The sequence below is a fragment of the Struthio camelus genome, chromosome 8, assembly GCF_040807025.1.
Source record: "Struthio camelus isolate bStrCam1 chromosome 8, bStrCam1.hap1, whole genome shotgun sequence".
Taxonomy (NCBI): Eukaryota; Metazoa; Chordata; class Aves; order Struthioniformes; family Struthionidae; genus Struthio; species Struthio camelus.
Window position 1 is genome coordinate 8,853,329 of NC_090949.1, and position 13,071 is coordinate 8,866,399.

General features: G+C 39.6%; 1 protein-coding gene across 8 annotated transcripts in view; it reads left to right on the forward strand.

Moving 5' to 3' along the window:
- The window catches only part of DNM3 (dynamin 3), a 189,522-nt gene that overhangs the window by 151,399 nt on the left and 25,052 nt on the right, over positions 1 to 13,071 (forward strand). For all 8 annotated transcript variants that reach the window (XM_068952054.1, XM_068952052.1, XM_068952048.1 and 5 more), the window contains one exon: positions 11,722 to 11,886. In XM_068952054.1, coding sequence (XP_068808155.1) covers positions 11,722 to 11,886 — 165 coding nt within the window. The remainder of the gene's footprint in view (positions 1 to 11,721; positions 11,887 to 13,071) is intronic.

Consider the following 13,071-nt stretch of genomic DNA (forward strand, 5'->3'; position numbering starts at 1 on the left):
AACACTATAATTAAGAATCAGTTTTGAAAGGCTGTTCTCTCTTAGCTTAAGGCAGAATAAGGCTTTATGTATTTTGCAGGAGATTATAAACAATTCATTGGCTAAAATTAGCAGTAAAAAGGGAGCCCCAGTTCTTTCCTGCGCTGTGGTTTGTACCACAAAGACTTAGTGTTTTTAAATCATGACAGAGTTCTCTAAAAACCTTGAAAGCATATTATATATGTCACTTTGGCTTAGTTAGAAATAGTCTCACCTCTAAGCCAGAAGGCCATGGGTTCAAGTTAAATGCCTGGCCTTGGATTTAGTTGTCTTCAAATAATTTTATTACATAAAACATTTTAAAATAGAACCGTGGGGAAGAAGAAACTTTTGTATCTGTAACTGTACCATGAGACACTTAGTCGCTGGGATGAAATGTTAATCCAGTGCCCTTACTACCTATCTCTGCCCAGCAGGCATAAACTATCTAAACAGAGAGGTGATAGCCCTAATGTTGTGGCTGTTTTTTCTCTTCTTGACAAAGAAGTTCTAATCCTTAGGGCTGTGAGTGTGAGCTAGTGCTCCCTGTCTAAAAGAAGTTTGTGCGTTCATCATGCTGCCCCAAGGATGAGGTTCCTTGTTTGTACGTTGCTGTGCAAGAGCTGCAGAATGAGAGACGATTTCTAGTTAAATGAATCTTGTCTTTATTGTACTTTTTGCTGCTGACCAGTAACAGAAAGAAGAAAAAATTGAAGACTTTGAACTGAGAATACTACAGGCCATTTGAAAAGTTAATTTGCAAAATTATGCAATTAGGGTTAGGGCTGCTTATAGCAACAGTACAGCCAGGGGATCTTGACTGCAAAGGTAAACTCCGTGTCATGTCTGTGTTGTTTACCTGGTGGACCTCGGGACAGAGTGCTAATCACTGATGTCATTTAACTTCCCCTTTGAAAGGAGTTGAGAGTGACTTATGGTTTAGACGCTATAGTTTCATTTCGGTTCGTGCCAACAAGCACATGGCATTATAACAGAAGTGCTCTTACGTTTGTTGTTTATAGGCATGCATATGAACTTACCAGAATCTCACTGTCTCTTAAACACAATTTTCTTTTATGTTAATTTTCTACTGGTTTTGTCAAACACTTTGAAGAGTTTTGGAGTATTCAAATGAAATGGAAGCCATGTAATAAAGTAGTATCTAATTTCATTTGGTCTGGTCATGTGGGCAGCATAGTTACAACTCATTTCTTCCTTTAGTGGTCGTTTTACCTGATACTTTTCAATTTCTGTTCTTGTGATATGAATACAAAATGCTCCTGAATGGGTGGTTTTTTTTTTTTTTTAGGAGTATTTACTACGCTTCAGTAAAGGTCTCGTTGTTTTCAGATTTCCCTCCAGTTCTGTTGTGGGGCTGTTCTACCATAGGAGTATTACAGCTCAACTTTTTACTTGCTAAGTTGAGTGAGTTCTTAAACGGGGAGCGCTGATGTTGGTGGTCAGTGATGCTCTACTGGGATAAGAGTTCCTGCCAGAATTGGTAGACCGTTGTCACTCTGTCTGACTGAGGGTTTATGGAAAACCCATTAATGTGTAAGAGAGGCTTGGAATCCTAGGACCTAAATTATTAACTGAAATGTTTTGACCAGAACCTTCTGTCTGGCCAAGATGTTTGGCATATGACTAACATCTGGGAAAGGTAGATTTGCCTACATAAAATGCCGGTTTCTTCTTGGTATGTCCACTGGCTAAATTAGATGAAATACATTCCTGATATTAATTTTTTTCACATAAAAAACTGCTGTGGGTGCTACCGAGACTGTGGGAATTGGGATGAGAGACGGGGGATAATCTGTCTTGTCATGGCAGGAGGAATGTCGGCCTATTCAGTTGCATCTGGCGTTTGGGTGGGGTAGCGTGTACAGGGCTTGAGCTGGTGATGGTCTGTCAGACACAGGGGTAAAGCATGGGCTAGCCAGCTACACTTGGGAGGAGGAGGTGTCCAGAAGACAGATTTCTCTATTAAGATGTGGTCTGTGCTGGGAGAAAAAGATTGAGAATCCTTCCCATTCAACCCGGCTTAGTAGTGTTGACTGAACGCAAGGCAAAGGGGAAAGGAAATAGTGGCGCTCCGGAGCACAGTGATCCAACTGTGCAAAATCAGTGTGGGTGCTATTAAAATGCCATCTTCCTCTCCTTTCCCCTTCCCTTCCTCCCACCCTTCCCCCTCTGCTGTCAGCTTGGCTGAGGAAAAGTCAAATAACATACGACTGTGTTCCTTGGCATCGCAACCGCAATTTCCCTTTAGGGGCTTCAGACTTGAGAATCTTGCTGATTCGTGCTATTCCAGCAAGCATATGTGTGAGGAGAAAGAACAATGCCAGTTTGAAGCAGAAATCACAAGTGAGAAATCACTGCTGCTAAATCAGGTGTTGCGGAGGCCAGTGGAAAAAAATCAGACACTAAGAAAAGTAGGAAATTGCTTTGTTTAGAGCTGGGAAGGTTAATGAGAGTGAATTAGAAAGTGCTCTCTGTATATTCAGCCCCTAAGGATTTGAGCAAAGTTAGAGGGATTTATTTACTGATTATCCAGACTATACAACTGGCAATAAGATTAAGTGAGGAATTTTGGAACATGCTGACATTTCTTATTTGCATCATTTACTATGGAGATCATTTGTCGGTGCTGCACTGAGGTTGTGGTGAACCAGGGCTTAGTCTGGCCGAGCAAAAAGGAGATCTGGTACTTCTCATGACTAGAGGGATGTGGGGGTGAAAGCAGTTTAACATCCTCTTCTGTGCCTCATAGAGGAAACATCAAGTTTGTCTAGGTGCTTATCAGAGGAGAATTTCAGAATATTTTCTTAGACATCATTAATTATGGAAAAGAGCGCAGTTATAGGTGACACATTACATTAGATCAGCTAAAAATAAAAGGCAAGGCTGTAATTTATAGAGCCCGTGTATTGGACACTGTGCAGAGCTCCCCCACTAGAAGGCCTCCTCCGAGTCCACCCCTCACAGAATGCAACTACTTGTGCGTACTGCCCTTCTCCTCTTGGTGTTCAAATTTATTTAAACCACGCTGGTATGTACTGAAAAGCTAGCATCTCGGCTGAAAGAAATTAGCAGGGGACCATGGAGTAGGAGCTCAGTACCAGATCTGGGAAAACCAGAATAGTGATATTTATTCTTTATTCTGGTGTCTGCCTTTAAGATGATCACACTTTGAGGAAAGTGTGAAACTCTTTTATTATATATGTGGGCACATGATTTCATCGGCCATGTTTTAAACATGTAATCTTGAGCAATGTGTTTTCCAGGAGTTGCCCTCAGCAAGCCGCTGTCCCCTCACTGAGCACTTACTTGCCCCTGGTTAACCCCATGGGATGAGACACTTCCTCCTCCCTAAGGGGTTCCTCCAGCCAAGGGTGACGCACGGCTCTGGAATAAGGAAACCTTTGTTAGTCATCCTCTCTTGCATGGGTACTGCTAAGTAAAAGTCTTCCGTACTGAACTTTTTTTGCCAACATTTCAAAGGATGGGCTTTTAAGGATTTTACTGGTAAGGAGGTAAATAACAAGAGGAAAAGATGAATGGCTAGGTGTTATTTCAGTCCTCATGATGACTCTGAGTACTTCCCCAGTCTGCATCATGGATGGTTGTTTGATTCTTCTGCTTTCTGTTTTCATCTTCTTTGGCAGAAATTGAAAGACTCATGTTTGTTTTCATTCTTAAGGGAAGTGCATACATAGCACAGCCACTGGCTTTAACCCTCAGATAGCTGGCTGGTGCCTCCAGCATTGATTACCTTCTCCCACAGCAAATGATTCTGTTCCCTTTACAAATAACGTCCGCTGCTGGCTCATGCTGTTTGTTGTCTTCGGGGATTTGTTTCATGCACTTGGTAACAAACGCATAATAAAATCCAGCCTCAACATCTTCTAGTCTTTATCTTCATGGCTTGAATTCCTGGATGGCGCACCACTATTTGAGACTTCCCAAGATTCACTGACCTCCTTCTACCCTGAAATAATGGCAAATACTATGCCAATAGTATCTCACATCTTCTTAGATTTTTTTTTCTAGTCTGCTGCTATAAATATGGGGCACTTCATGTGTTGTTAGGATAAGGAAATTCTTTGACTGAAAAGTTTGCAAATTCCAAAGTAGTATTTGTTTTATAAACAAAGGTGCTGTTTTCCTTATGCCAGCCTCTTTTTGCTTTTGCTTGTCCAGCAGTCTGTTCTGAAAAGCATGAAGCAGCTGTTGGCCCTGAATCAAAACTTGCAGTGCAGGGAGGGTTATGTAAAAGTCCTTTGTGTGAGAGATGTACATGGCAGCAAATGGGGAAATTGCAGTACAGATTCTCTGAGGGCAGACTGCTATTCACCGCAATGATTTATTTGTTACTTCTGTGAGATTTACTTAATTTTGGTATAGCACAGAAAGAAAAGTGGAAGATATTGTCAGGTTTTTGTGGATTCTCAGAAACACCCTTTCCTGTTGCAGTATTGCCAGTTTGTAATTTCATGCTGCTTTGCATCCAGTATCACCCAATAGACAGGAGGGCTGCAAGAGGTCCTCTGGTTCCCTCCCCTGTCTCAAGGCAGGATCTCTCTACCTAGGCCATTTCTGAGGGATATTGGTCCGACTTCTTGAGGAGACTCTGCAAGTCTTCCACAGTTCTTACTATACAGTTTTTTCCATATTTTTGTTTGCCATCTTTTTTTATCCACAGACACTCATTTCTCCCCTTCCACAATTGCTTTCTTCTGAACTCATCAGTCCCAATTGATCCTAGTTTTTCCTTTCAGGTAATATTTTACAGAGCCCTGAACATCCTCAGTGGTTTCCTCTGAATACTCTCCAAATGTGCCACAGATTTCTGGAAGTGTGGTGACCAGGACAGGATGCGCTGTTCTTGTACTGAATAGAGCTTCTCCGTCAGTCTGTCCTGCTTATACTCCCTCAGATGTTTTCTTTTTCATAATAGCAAGATAGTGTTGACTAATACTCTGCTTATATTCCACTCTAGCCCTAGTTCCTTTTCTGCAGAGTTGCTACTTACGTGGCTATTCTCAGGCTGTATGTGTATAACTGATTTATTCCTTTGTAAACGAAGTACTTTCTATTCATAATGAATTTCATCTAGAATTTGGAACTATTTCTCCAGATCAGTGTGATCATTGTGAATTCTGGTCCTGTCCTCTGAAATACTCCCAGACCCTTCCAGTTTCTTCTCATCTGTAAATGTAATAAGCACAGGCTATAATCAATCATTCTGGCATGAATAAGCACATTAAATTATATAGGCTTGTGTGAAGCCCCCTTGGTAGAGTCTTCCAGTCTGAGAGTGAGCCGTTGACAGTTCTTCTGTGGAATTGTGCATCCAACCAGTATTATACCTGCCACTACAATAATTGCTGGTAGAGCGCACTTCCCTTTACGAAGATGCCATGCAAGACTGTGTCAAAAAGCCTCACTGTAGTCTGAGATCTGTGACATCTAATGTTATACCTTCCCTTATCCATAAGGGCTCAATCTCTGTTCTGAAAGGAAATGAGATGGATTTGACAGGATTAGCTGACAACCTTGTTGGTCGTTACCTTTCTCTTTTTCTTTCTGATACATGCGTAAAAATAGATGGGTTATTTGTTTCAGAGTCTTTCCAGGAGTTAAGTAAACTGGTCTGTAATTCCCTTTGTCTTCCTTTTAAAGATGAGAAGAACTTAAGCTGCAGTAAGTTCTGAAGAAAAAGTGGGAAAGCTTTATAAAATTGACCCTAGAAGGCTTACGAAGTCTTTAAGACAAAAGTAACTCTGAATGTGTTGGAGTATATGATTGCTTTCAGTCTCATAGTTTCGAGACAGTTTCTTGATCGAAGAAGGCAGGGAGTGAGCCTAATGTAGATTTTAAATGTCTGGAATTGCTAAAGCTATGCAAATATCCTGGGACCAGTATGTGGAGTCAGCAGAGGGTTTTAGCGAATGATCTGTACTGTACAACGTCTGTAACCACAAAGAAGAATCTAAGTAGAAAATTGTTTAAATTAATCCAGATAGATAATTAATTACTCCAGTCAAATGGAGCTAGGCTATGTTTGCTTTCCACATGGGTATGACCTAGGGACACGGAAGGGAAAGCCCGAATCGTAGCTCTGTACTTAGGCACTTCATGGCTGCTAATGAAAGCATAGTAGCTTGCAAGGGGGCAGCCTGCGGGGGGGCTCAGCGAAGGCAATGGCAGTACCGTCAGGAGACACTGAAAGCATGCAAGAGAGTGGCAAAGCGCTCTTCTGTGAGGAAAGAAGACTGCTTCCAAGCTACCGGGGAAGTGTTCTTTTTATGCTGCTTGCTTGGCTGTAAATATGCAAAAGTAGTGTATTGTCATTTACTAGTTCCTTCCAGTAAGAAAACCTCACTGTGTGAAGCCATCATGTGGTTTGAGTAGCCCTCTGGCACAAAATTCATCATGTACAGCTGAGAGTATATTAACTAAATTATATATAAGGCATCAAAATGCAACGAAAAGAGGATTTCAGGAACCAGTTGTGAAGATTTAGGAAAAGGCGGGAGATTTAGGACAACTACAATTTGTTCAGTGTTCTTATGTTAAAGAAAAACTCTACTTGGGCAGGAATAGATAAGACTATGTTCAGCACCTGTGAATTAAAACATAAATACACAATTTTGAGGGAACAATTCATTTTCCGATTGTTGTTGTTATGAACTTGAATCTCTGAATGAAAGATATGAAAGTAGCTTTTAGATTATTGGTTTCTGAAAGCGGTCATGGATTTATCTCCTACCCTTACACTGTTTTGCTGATGCTTTGACTTTTACCCTTTTGCCAGTCACCTTCTCTTCTGCTTCTTCTATGCCATTTTCAGTAGATTGCCTTTTCTGATTACAGAAAATTGGTTGATACACTTTTCTAATGAACACACTAGACTAATGCTCCTTCTTGGAACTGACATCAGGAATGTTATACAAGACATTCCTAAATATGCTGGCAGCTGCCCTGAATTTAATGAAATCATGGAAATTAGAAGTATTGCTCTCTCTGTGTGGCCAGCTCAGGACTGTTTTCAGTATGTTATCCAGTTTTGCTGTAAATTTCCAAAGGAATTAGTCTTCCTGCATTTTTCTTGGGACGTTCGTCAACATGCTTATAATGCCCACAATCAGGAAAATGATCCTGATGTCCTGAGGTACTATTCCTTTTTCACACTGCAAGTAATTACTCAAAACTACATCCCGTTGTACCACATTAAATCATTCCTCATGCACCAGAGAGTTTACAGTCTTCAGCAGACTGATATCATTTCTGTCTAATTATGTAGACATGCCTGTGTAGGGAGAAATCCTATCCCTGTTGCAGCCAGCAGTAAAATTCCCACAAACTTAAATGGTTTGAATTTCACATGCAGTTTTTAATCTCTCTTGTGACACTTTCGTTGATCCTTACCACATATAGCTGCTTTGCTGGGATGCCTTGCACCTTACTAGTACAGAAGGTACCTAAATCTGGGAAGGGTAGGATAGTAGCATTGATGCATACTTTTATGTTTCACTAGCACCTTTCCATGTAAAGATCATAAAGCAACTCATGAAAGACGGTTAAGATATGCTACGGAGTGTAAGGAACATATATTATTTTCATTTTTCTAAAATGTGGAGAACATGGAAGGGAAGGAGTGTCTCCTTACCTCTGTGGCAATGTACATGTGTGTACCAATGGCAGCACCATCCTGGCTCCCACATTATCTTCTCTTCTGTGTTTTTTTTTTTTTCACGTATTGCTTGTCTGTAGCTTTGGTCTACTTCCATCACATGCTAAGCTGAGCTTGAGTTTTCCGAGATGAATCTAATTTTCTTTTGTTGGTTTTAGCTCTCTAGATTCTTCCATAGTTTCTCTCTTTTGGAGGCTTGCAAATGTTCCCAAAGTAGTTGTAATTGTGATGATTTGAAGTAATAGTATTCTGCTCCTGAGAACAATTGACAATATTAAGTAAGACTAAACTGAAGATAAATAGGTAGCATCTAATTTCAGGAAACCTTAGCCCAGATTCATATGTTGTCACTTATCACCTGCTAGCAGAAGTAGCAAGTCCTGGCTAGAGGATGAGGAGCGCTGAAAGGAGACTTGCAGCTACCTTGCCTGTCAGGAAAGAAAGCAGGAAAGCTCTTTCTGGCTTCTTCATTCTCCTTTTCTGTTCATCTTGCCGAGGTAGTATCTCTTGGCCTTCTTCACGGCGGCATGGCATGGGAAGTACATGAAGCACTGCCTCTGGTCAGAGAAGGCACAGATGTTGTTTGGAGACAGTGGCTGTTGTTGTAGGACTGCCCAGCTGCCGAACCATTGGAACAGTTTATACACATCAAGAGAATGTGCCAATAAAGCCCTGCTAGGCTGTCTGTTAACACTAGTGAATTTGCAGTCTGTATATGAGCACTCGTTTCTCAGAAAGGTAGGATGATATTTTCTGAGGAAGATTCTGAAAAGCAGGTAGTTACGTAGCAATTTTGTTTATGAAAAACTCCTGGTGATCAGGTACCAGCACGAGCGTTGTTTCAGTGGCACCATTGCTGACTGCCTTGCTCTCTTAACTAAGCTGAGAAAACGCTTGGTAGGCTGAAAACACAGGGCTTACTGCTTGGTCATCAATAAGATAATGTTCTGAAATGTCCAGCCTTGTCTTTAAATGTACTTTATCAGTGGTCAGACAGATGTGAGGATTTTTTAAAGTATTCTTGTTTGGCTTTATACATTGGAACTGATTTGCAAATACATTTCTGCAATGTACGGCGGCATGCCTTTGGGCTGAAGGGTGTCTTGTACTAAAACGAGCGTCACCATGATGCTCAGTGAGAACATCAGCCGTTTACAAAGACTGGAATGTAGATGAAATAAGGTGTCTACATCACTTCTATCTTGTTGTCATACACAGTGTTACCAGGCAGCCTTATTCTCAAACGTTGTTGTTGGCACAAAATGGAGACCTTTTAGAGAAGAAAGCCTGGTAACTTTTATAGGTATACTATAGCACCATAGAGATAAATCTGTTAGAAGCAAAGATTTCTGTTGCTCAGGGTGTTATGGAAACACTAACATGAAGGTGATTGCTGGCATGAAAAGCCTTCAGTTGAGAGAGCTAATGATTAAGGATACTATGGCCAGAAGCTTTTATAATAAATCACTGTAAACTCATGGAAGATTGATCTTTTTTGAATTTAGAGAAAATAAATCAACAGTACGAAGTCAGCTCTATTAGAGTTTCAAACAGGAGACTGACTCCTGAAGTACTATTCACTTTCTGTAAATATCGTCTATGAGCCTGAATGTAAAAGGTTAAATGTCTGCAGACTATTACCCTTTGCTGTAAAGATCAGAGACAAATTACTATTTTTACTTTACGTTCTCTTGATGAGGATAATGATAAACATCTGTCACTCTGCTGCTTAGCCAGCTGAGAATCTTATTGCAATCTGTAATTTAAATAGGAAAATAAAATTAGAAGAAAAAATACATGGACAAACTATACTTGATGCCTACAGCAAAGAGGAAAAGAAAGAGAATACAAGATAGGTCCAGAGGAGCTCGGAAGGGGGCATTTTCTATCTGCAGTTGCTTGGATAAAATCTGTGGCTATATGATAGATGCATGATTTTCCATTTACTTTTTGGTATTTCAAAGGGAAAATTATAGTTAGTTTCTTTTCAGACATGGGGGGGAAGGAAAATACTGCATGCTGTGACTCTTCTGCATATGCAGTGCACTAACAAAATGATTAAAGTTTATATATTAGCGTATCTCTACTTGCATTACTGAATTGAACACAAGATTTGCATAAAGAGCTCTTCTGGTATCCTTCACTGTCCCAAGATTTTTAGGAAGTGCTGCTAATTGTTTTTAATATCCGTAGATTAGCTCTTTGTCTAGTAGTTTGGCTATAATTAAAAACTGTCTGAACTTTTGAAGTTGTTATAACCTGTTCTTTTCCAAGCATTTAGAGGTGGTGGTGGTGGTGGTTGTTGTTGTTGTTGTTTTTAATGGTGTATTAGCTCTCCTTTCTTAATAAAACTGCAACTTAGCAAATCACAGCTGTGGCTATTTAATCTGGACTGGACAGATCCAGCCCCACTATTTATATAAAGAGTAAATATGGTGACATGTTTTCATATCTAGCACTAGTAGTTTTTCACTTACCAAATCAATTTCATATGGATGAGGTTCACTCCATCGTGAGACCTACTACCACTTAGAAATTGATACAGATTTTCTGGAGACAGGGAGTAGTATGCTTGAGACGAAGGTCTCCAAGGTGACTGTCATTTTTGGCATCTCAGTTGTGTTGACATGCTGCAGTACAGTATTTGTATGATTCAGATGTGGGCTGTCTACATGTTAAAAATCAAGGTCTTTTAAAGTATCTCAGTTTGGGCATTGCAAAGTGGAGTCACTCAGGATTAAGAAATATCAGACAATTTAAAGTCTTCATTTGACGCCTATTCATCCTGCAGCCAGTGTATAAAAAGTATAGATTCTTATATTAATTTGACATCCTAGAGAAGAGCTGTGACAGAATACCTTTATATAGCCACCTACTTAACTGCTCAGGGAAACTGTAAAGCACTAGTGATTAGCAAATTTTAGCTAAATGCTATAATCTAAATGGAGTTGTGCTAATAGTGATAAATCTGGCTGATATATAGCTAGGTCTTGTTAATAGGTTATTTATCTTTTGCAAGTAATTTCTGTTTCCTCATGTTATGTTTTTAGCTACCAACACAACAGATTTAGATTTTGTGCTAGTATGGCTTAATTCGTTTTCCTAATTTTCAGGGAGAAATATCGTAGGTTGGAGTTTGGGGAACTTTCCAGGTTGAAATGCCTTTCTTTTGGCATCTTTGAGCCTGAGAAAGCAGTTTAGTTTTTGCCAAAAGGATTTTTTTTCTTTTGTTAACTTTTCTTGTTTTTGAACAGTCCAGACTGAAGTGAAGTACATACCTTTTAGTTTCCAGTTAAAGTTTGTGGTATTTTCTTTAATGAAGTCAGCTTTTTACATACAAATAAGTTATTCCTGTCCAATGAAAGAAAGATCTCTAATACATACAACAGCCTATGTTATGCTGAGCCTGAAGCACTGGAACCAAAGATGCTTTTACTGCTCTCCGTCATAAACCCTTTGTCTAGAGAGGTGCTATTGACATCTGACAAGTTTGGGGCTGAACTGCTGAATTTGTCACTGAATCAGCCTTAAGTAACAAGGATGGTGTTTTACTCATAGGAGTAAAAAACTTTTTTTTCTTTTTTAAACGCAAAATCCAGATTTTCAGTGCTTGCATGAGTTGGGCTTGCTGAATCTCAGTGTTAAAAGATTTGATTATAAGTATTGCACCAAGTGATCTGAAATAATTTCTTCGGCTTTCATTTACTTTCACACGCCTGTGTCCTAAAACTTTCCTTGATGTAAACTTCCAAGTTTGTGCAGACATATATAATGTACTTTCTGAAAATACTCTCATATCTCATATTACATTAATCTCTAAAAGTCCAGATTTCATGATGCTAAACACTAATGTTAAACAGGCCAGTACTTCATATTTTAACCTCCAGACATTCTCTGTGTGAATTATGTTGCTGGATTAGTACAATGTAAGCCCAGGTTTGTTCCCAATATATTTCCAGTTTTCAGCATTCTGAAAGACTTGACTTTTCCTTTTTGCTTTTCTGTAGACTGAAAATGATGAGAATGGCCAAGCAGACAATTTTTCAATGGACCCTCAATTGGAGAGACAGGTGGAGACAATTCGCAATCTTGTGGACTCCTACATGTCTATTATTAACAAGTGTATCCGAGATTTGATACCAAAAACCATCATGCACCTTATGATCAATAACGTAAGTAAAAACCAAGGTTTGAAATTATTTTTACACGTCTGTCAAATCCCTGACTTTCATAGAAACACACCTCTTGAATGTAGTGGCAATAGCAGCATGTAGCAAAAAGAGAAAAAGGCTTCTAAAATTTCTCACTCTAAAACAAAATATTCTGATCTTCTGTAATAGTGCTAACAAAGTTCTACAACTTTCTACAAGGCTGGTGCAGTGCTTTGTGGCCTTACTTCAGAGTGCTACAGGGCTTTTAAAATAAGATTGAATTGGCTCACATCTTAATCAGTATGCAATTTGTTATTTAAAGGTAGGATCCTTCTCTTCTGTCTGCGCTTGATGTCACAGGAAAAGTTGGGGTTGGGAGCTCCACCTCGACAAGTTTGTGTGAGCAGCAGAGCAGAACTGTGCTTCCTTCATTTTCAGTCCGTAGCCCTTTGTCTTGGGCTCTTAAGGCAGTTGTTATTTTGTTTGGATTTCTTTATATTTACATATTATCATTTTTCAAGGAATAAATCTAGAAGCCTCGGGCACTGTTGTTTAGATAAGCAGGTGTAGTTGTTTGATTTATTGTGTGTGCCTTTCTTTGATCTGAAGTCTATTTGATTAAGGAAATGGCTTTGCGATATCATTGTTTTTCCACTGCACTAGGACCTCAACCTTTGCTTCCTGGCAGAGTTCTGAACAGACCTTGTTGAACTACGTTTGCTATTACTACCATATAAATTAATAATGGAGAGCACAACTTCTGTTACTTATGGATAGCAACTTTTCTGCCGTCTGTTAAGTCATCAAACTGATCAACTGTTATGAATACAATACACTATAAAGCAAATCTGGTTAGAAAGTAGCATTTACTGTTGACTCAGAGCCACCTTTAGCTTTAGTCTGATGGATCTCATTTAGCCCTGTGGAATTTGTGTTATACTAAAGAGGTTTAGGTGGTTGGATAGGAAATTTCAATAGGATTTCCTGGTACCTACAATAAGAGCAAAATTTTTACTCAAGGGCAAGACATATTCCATTAACTCCTTTAGGTTTTTTAAGGAAGTCAGACTCCAGATTATGCTCTAGTCATAGATGATTTTTTGCAAAAGAGCATGGGAACAATGGAAATACCTTCCCCCCCTACCCCCCCCCCCCCGAAATCAGCAATGATTTTGAATTCATACAGTGGGCATGTTCCCTCTGCTC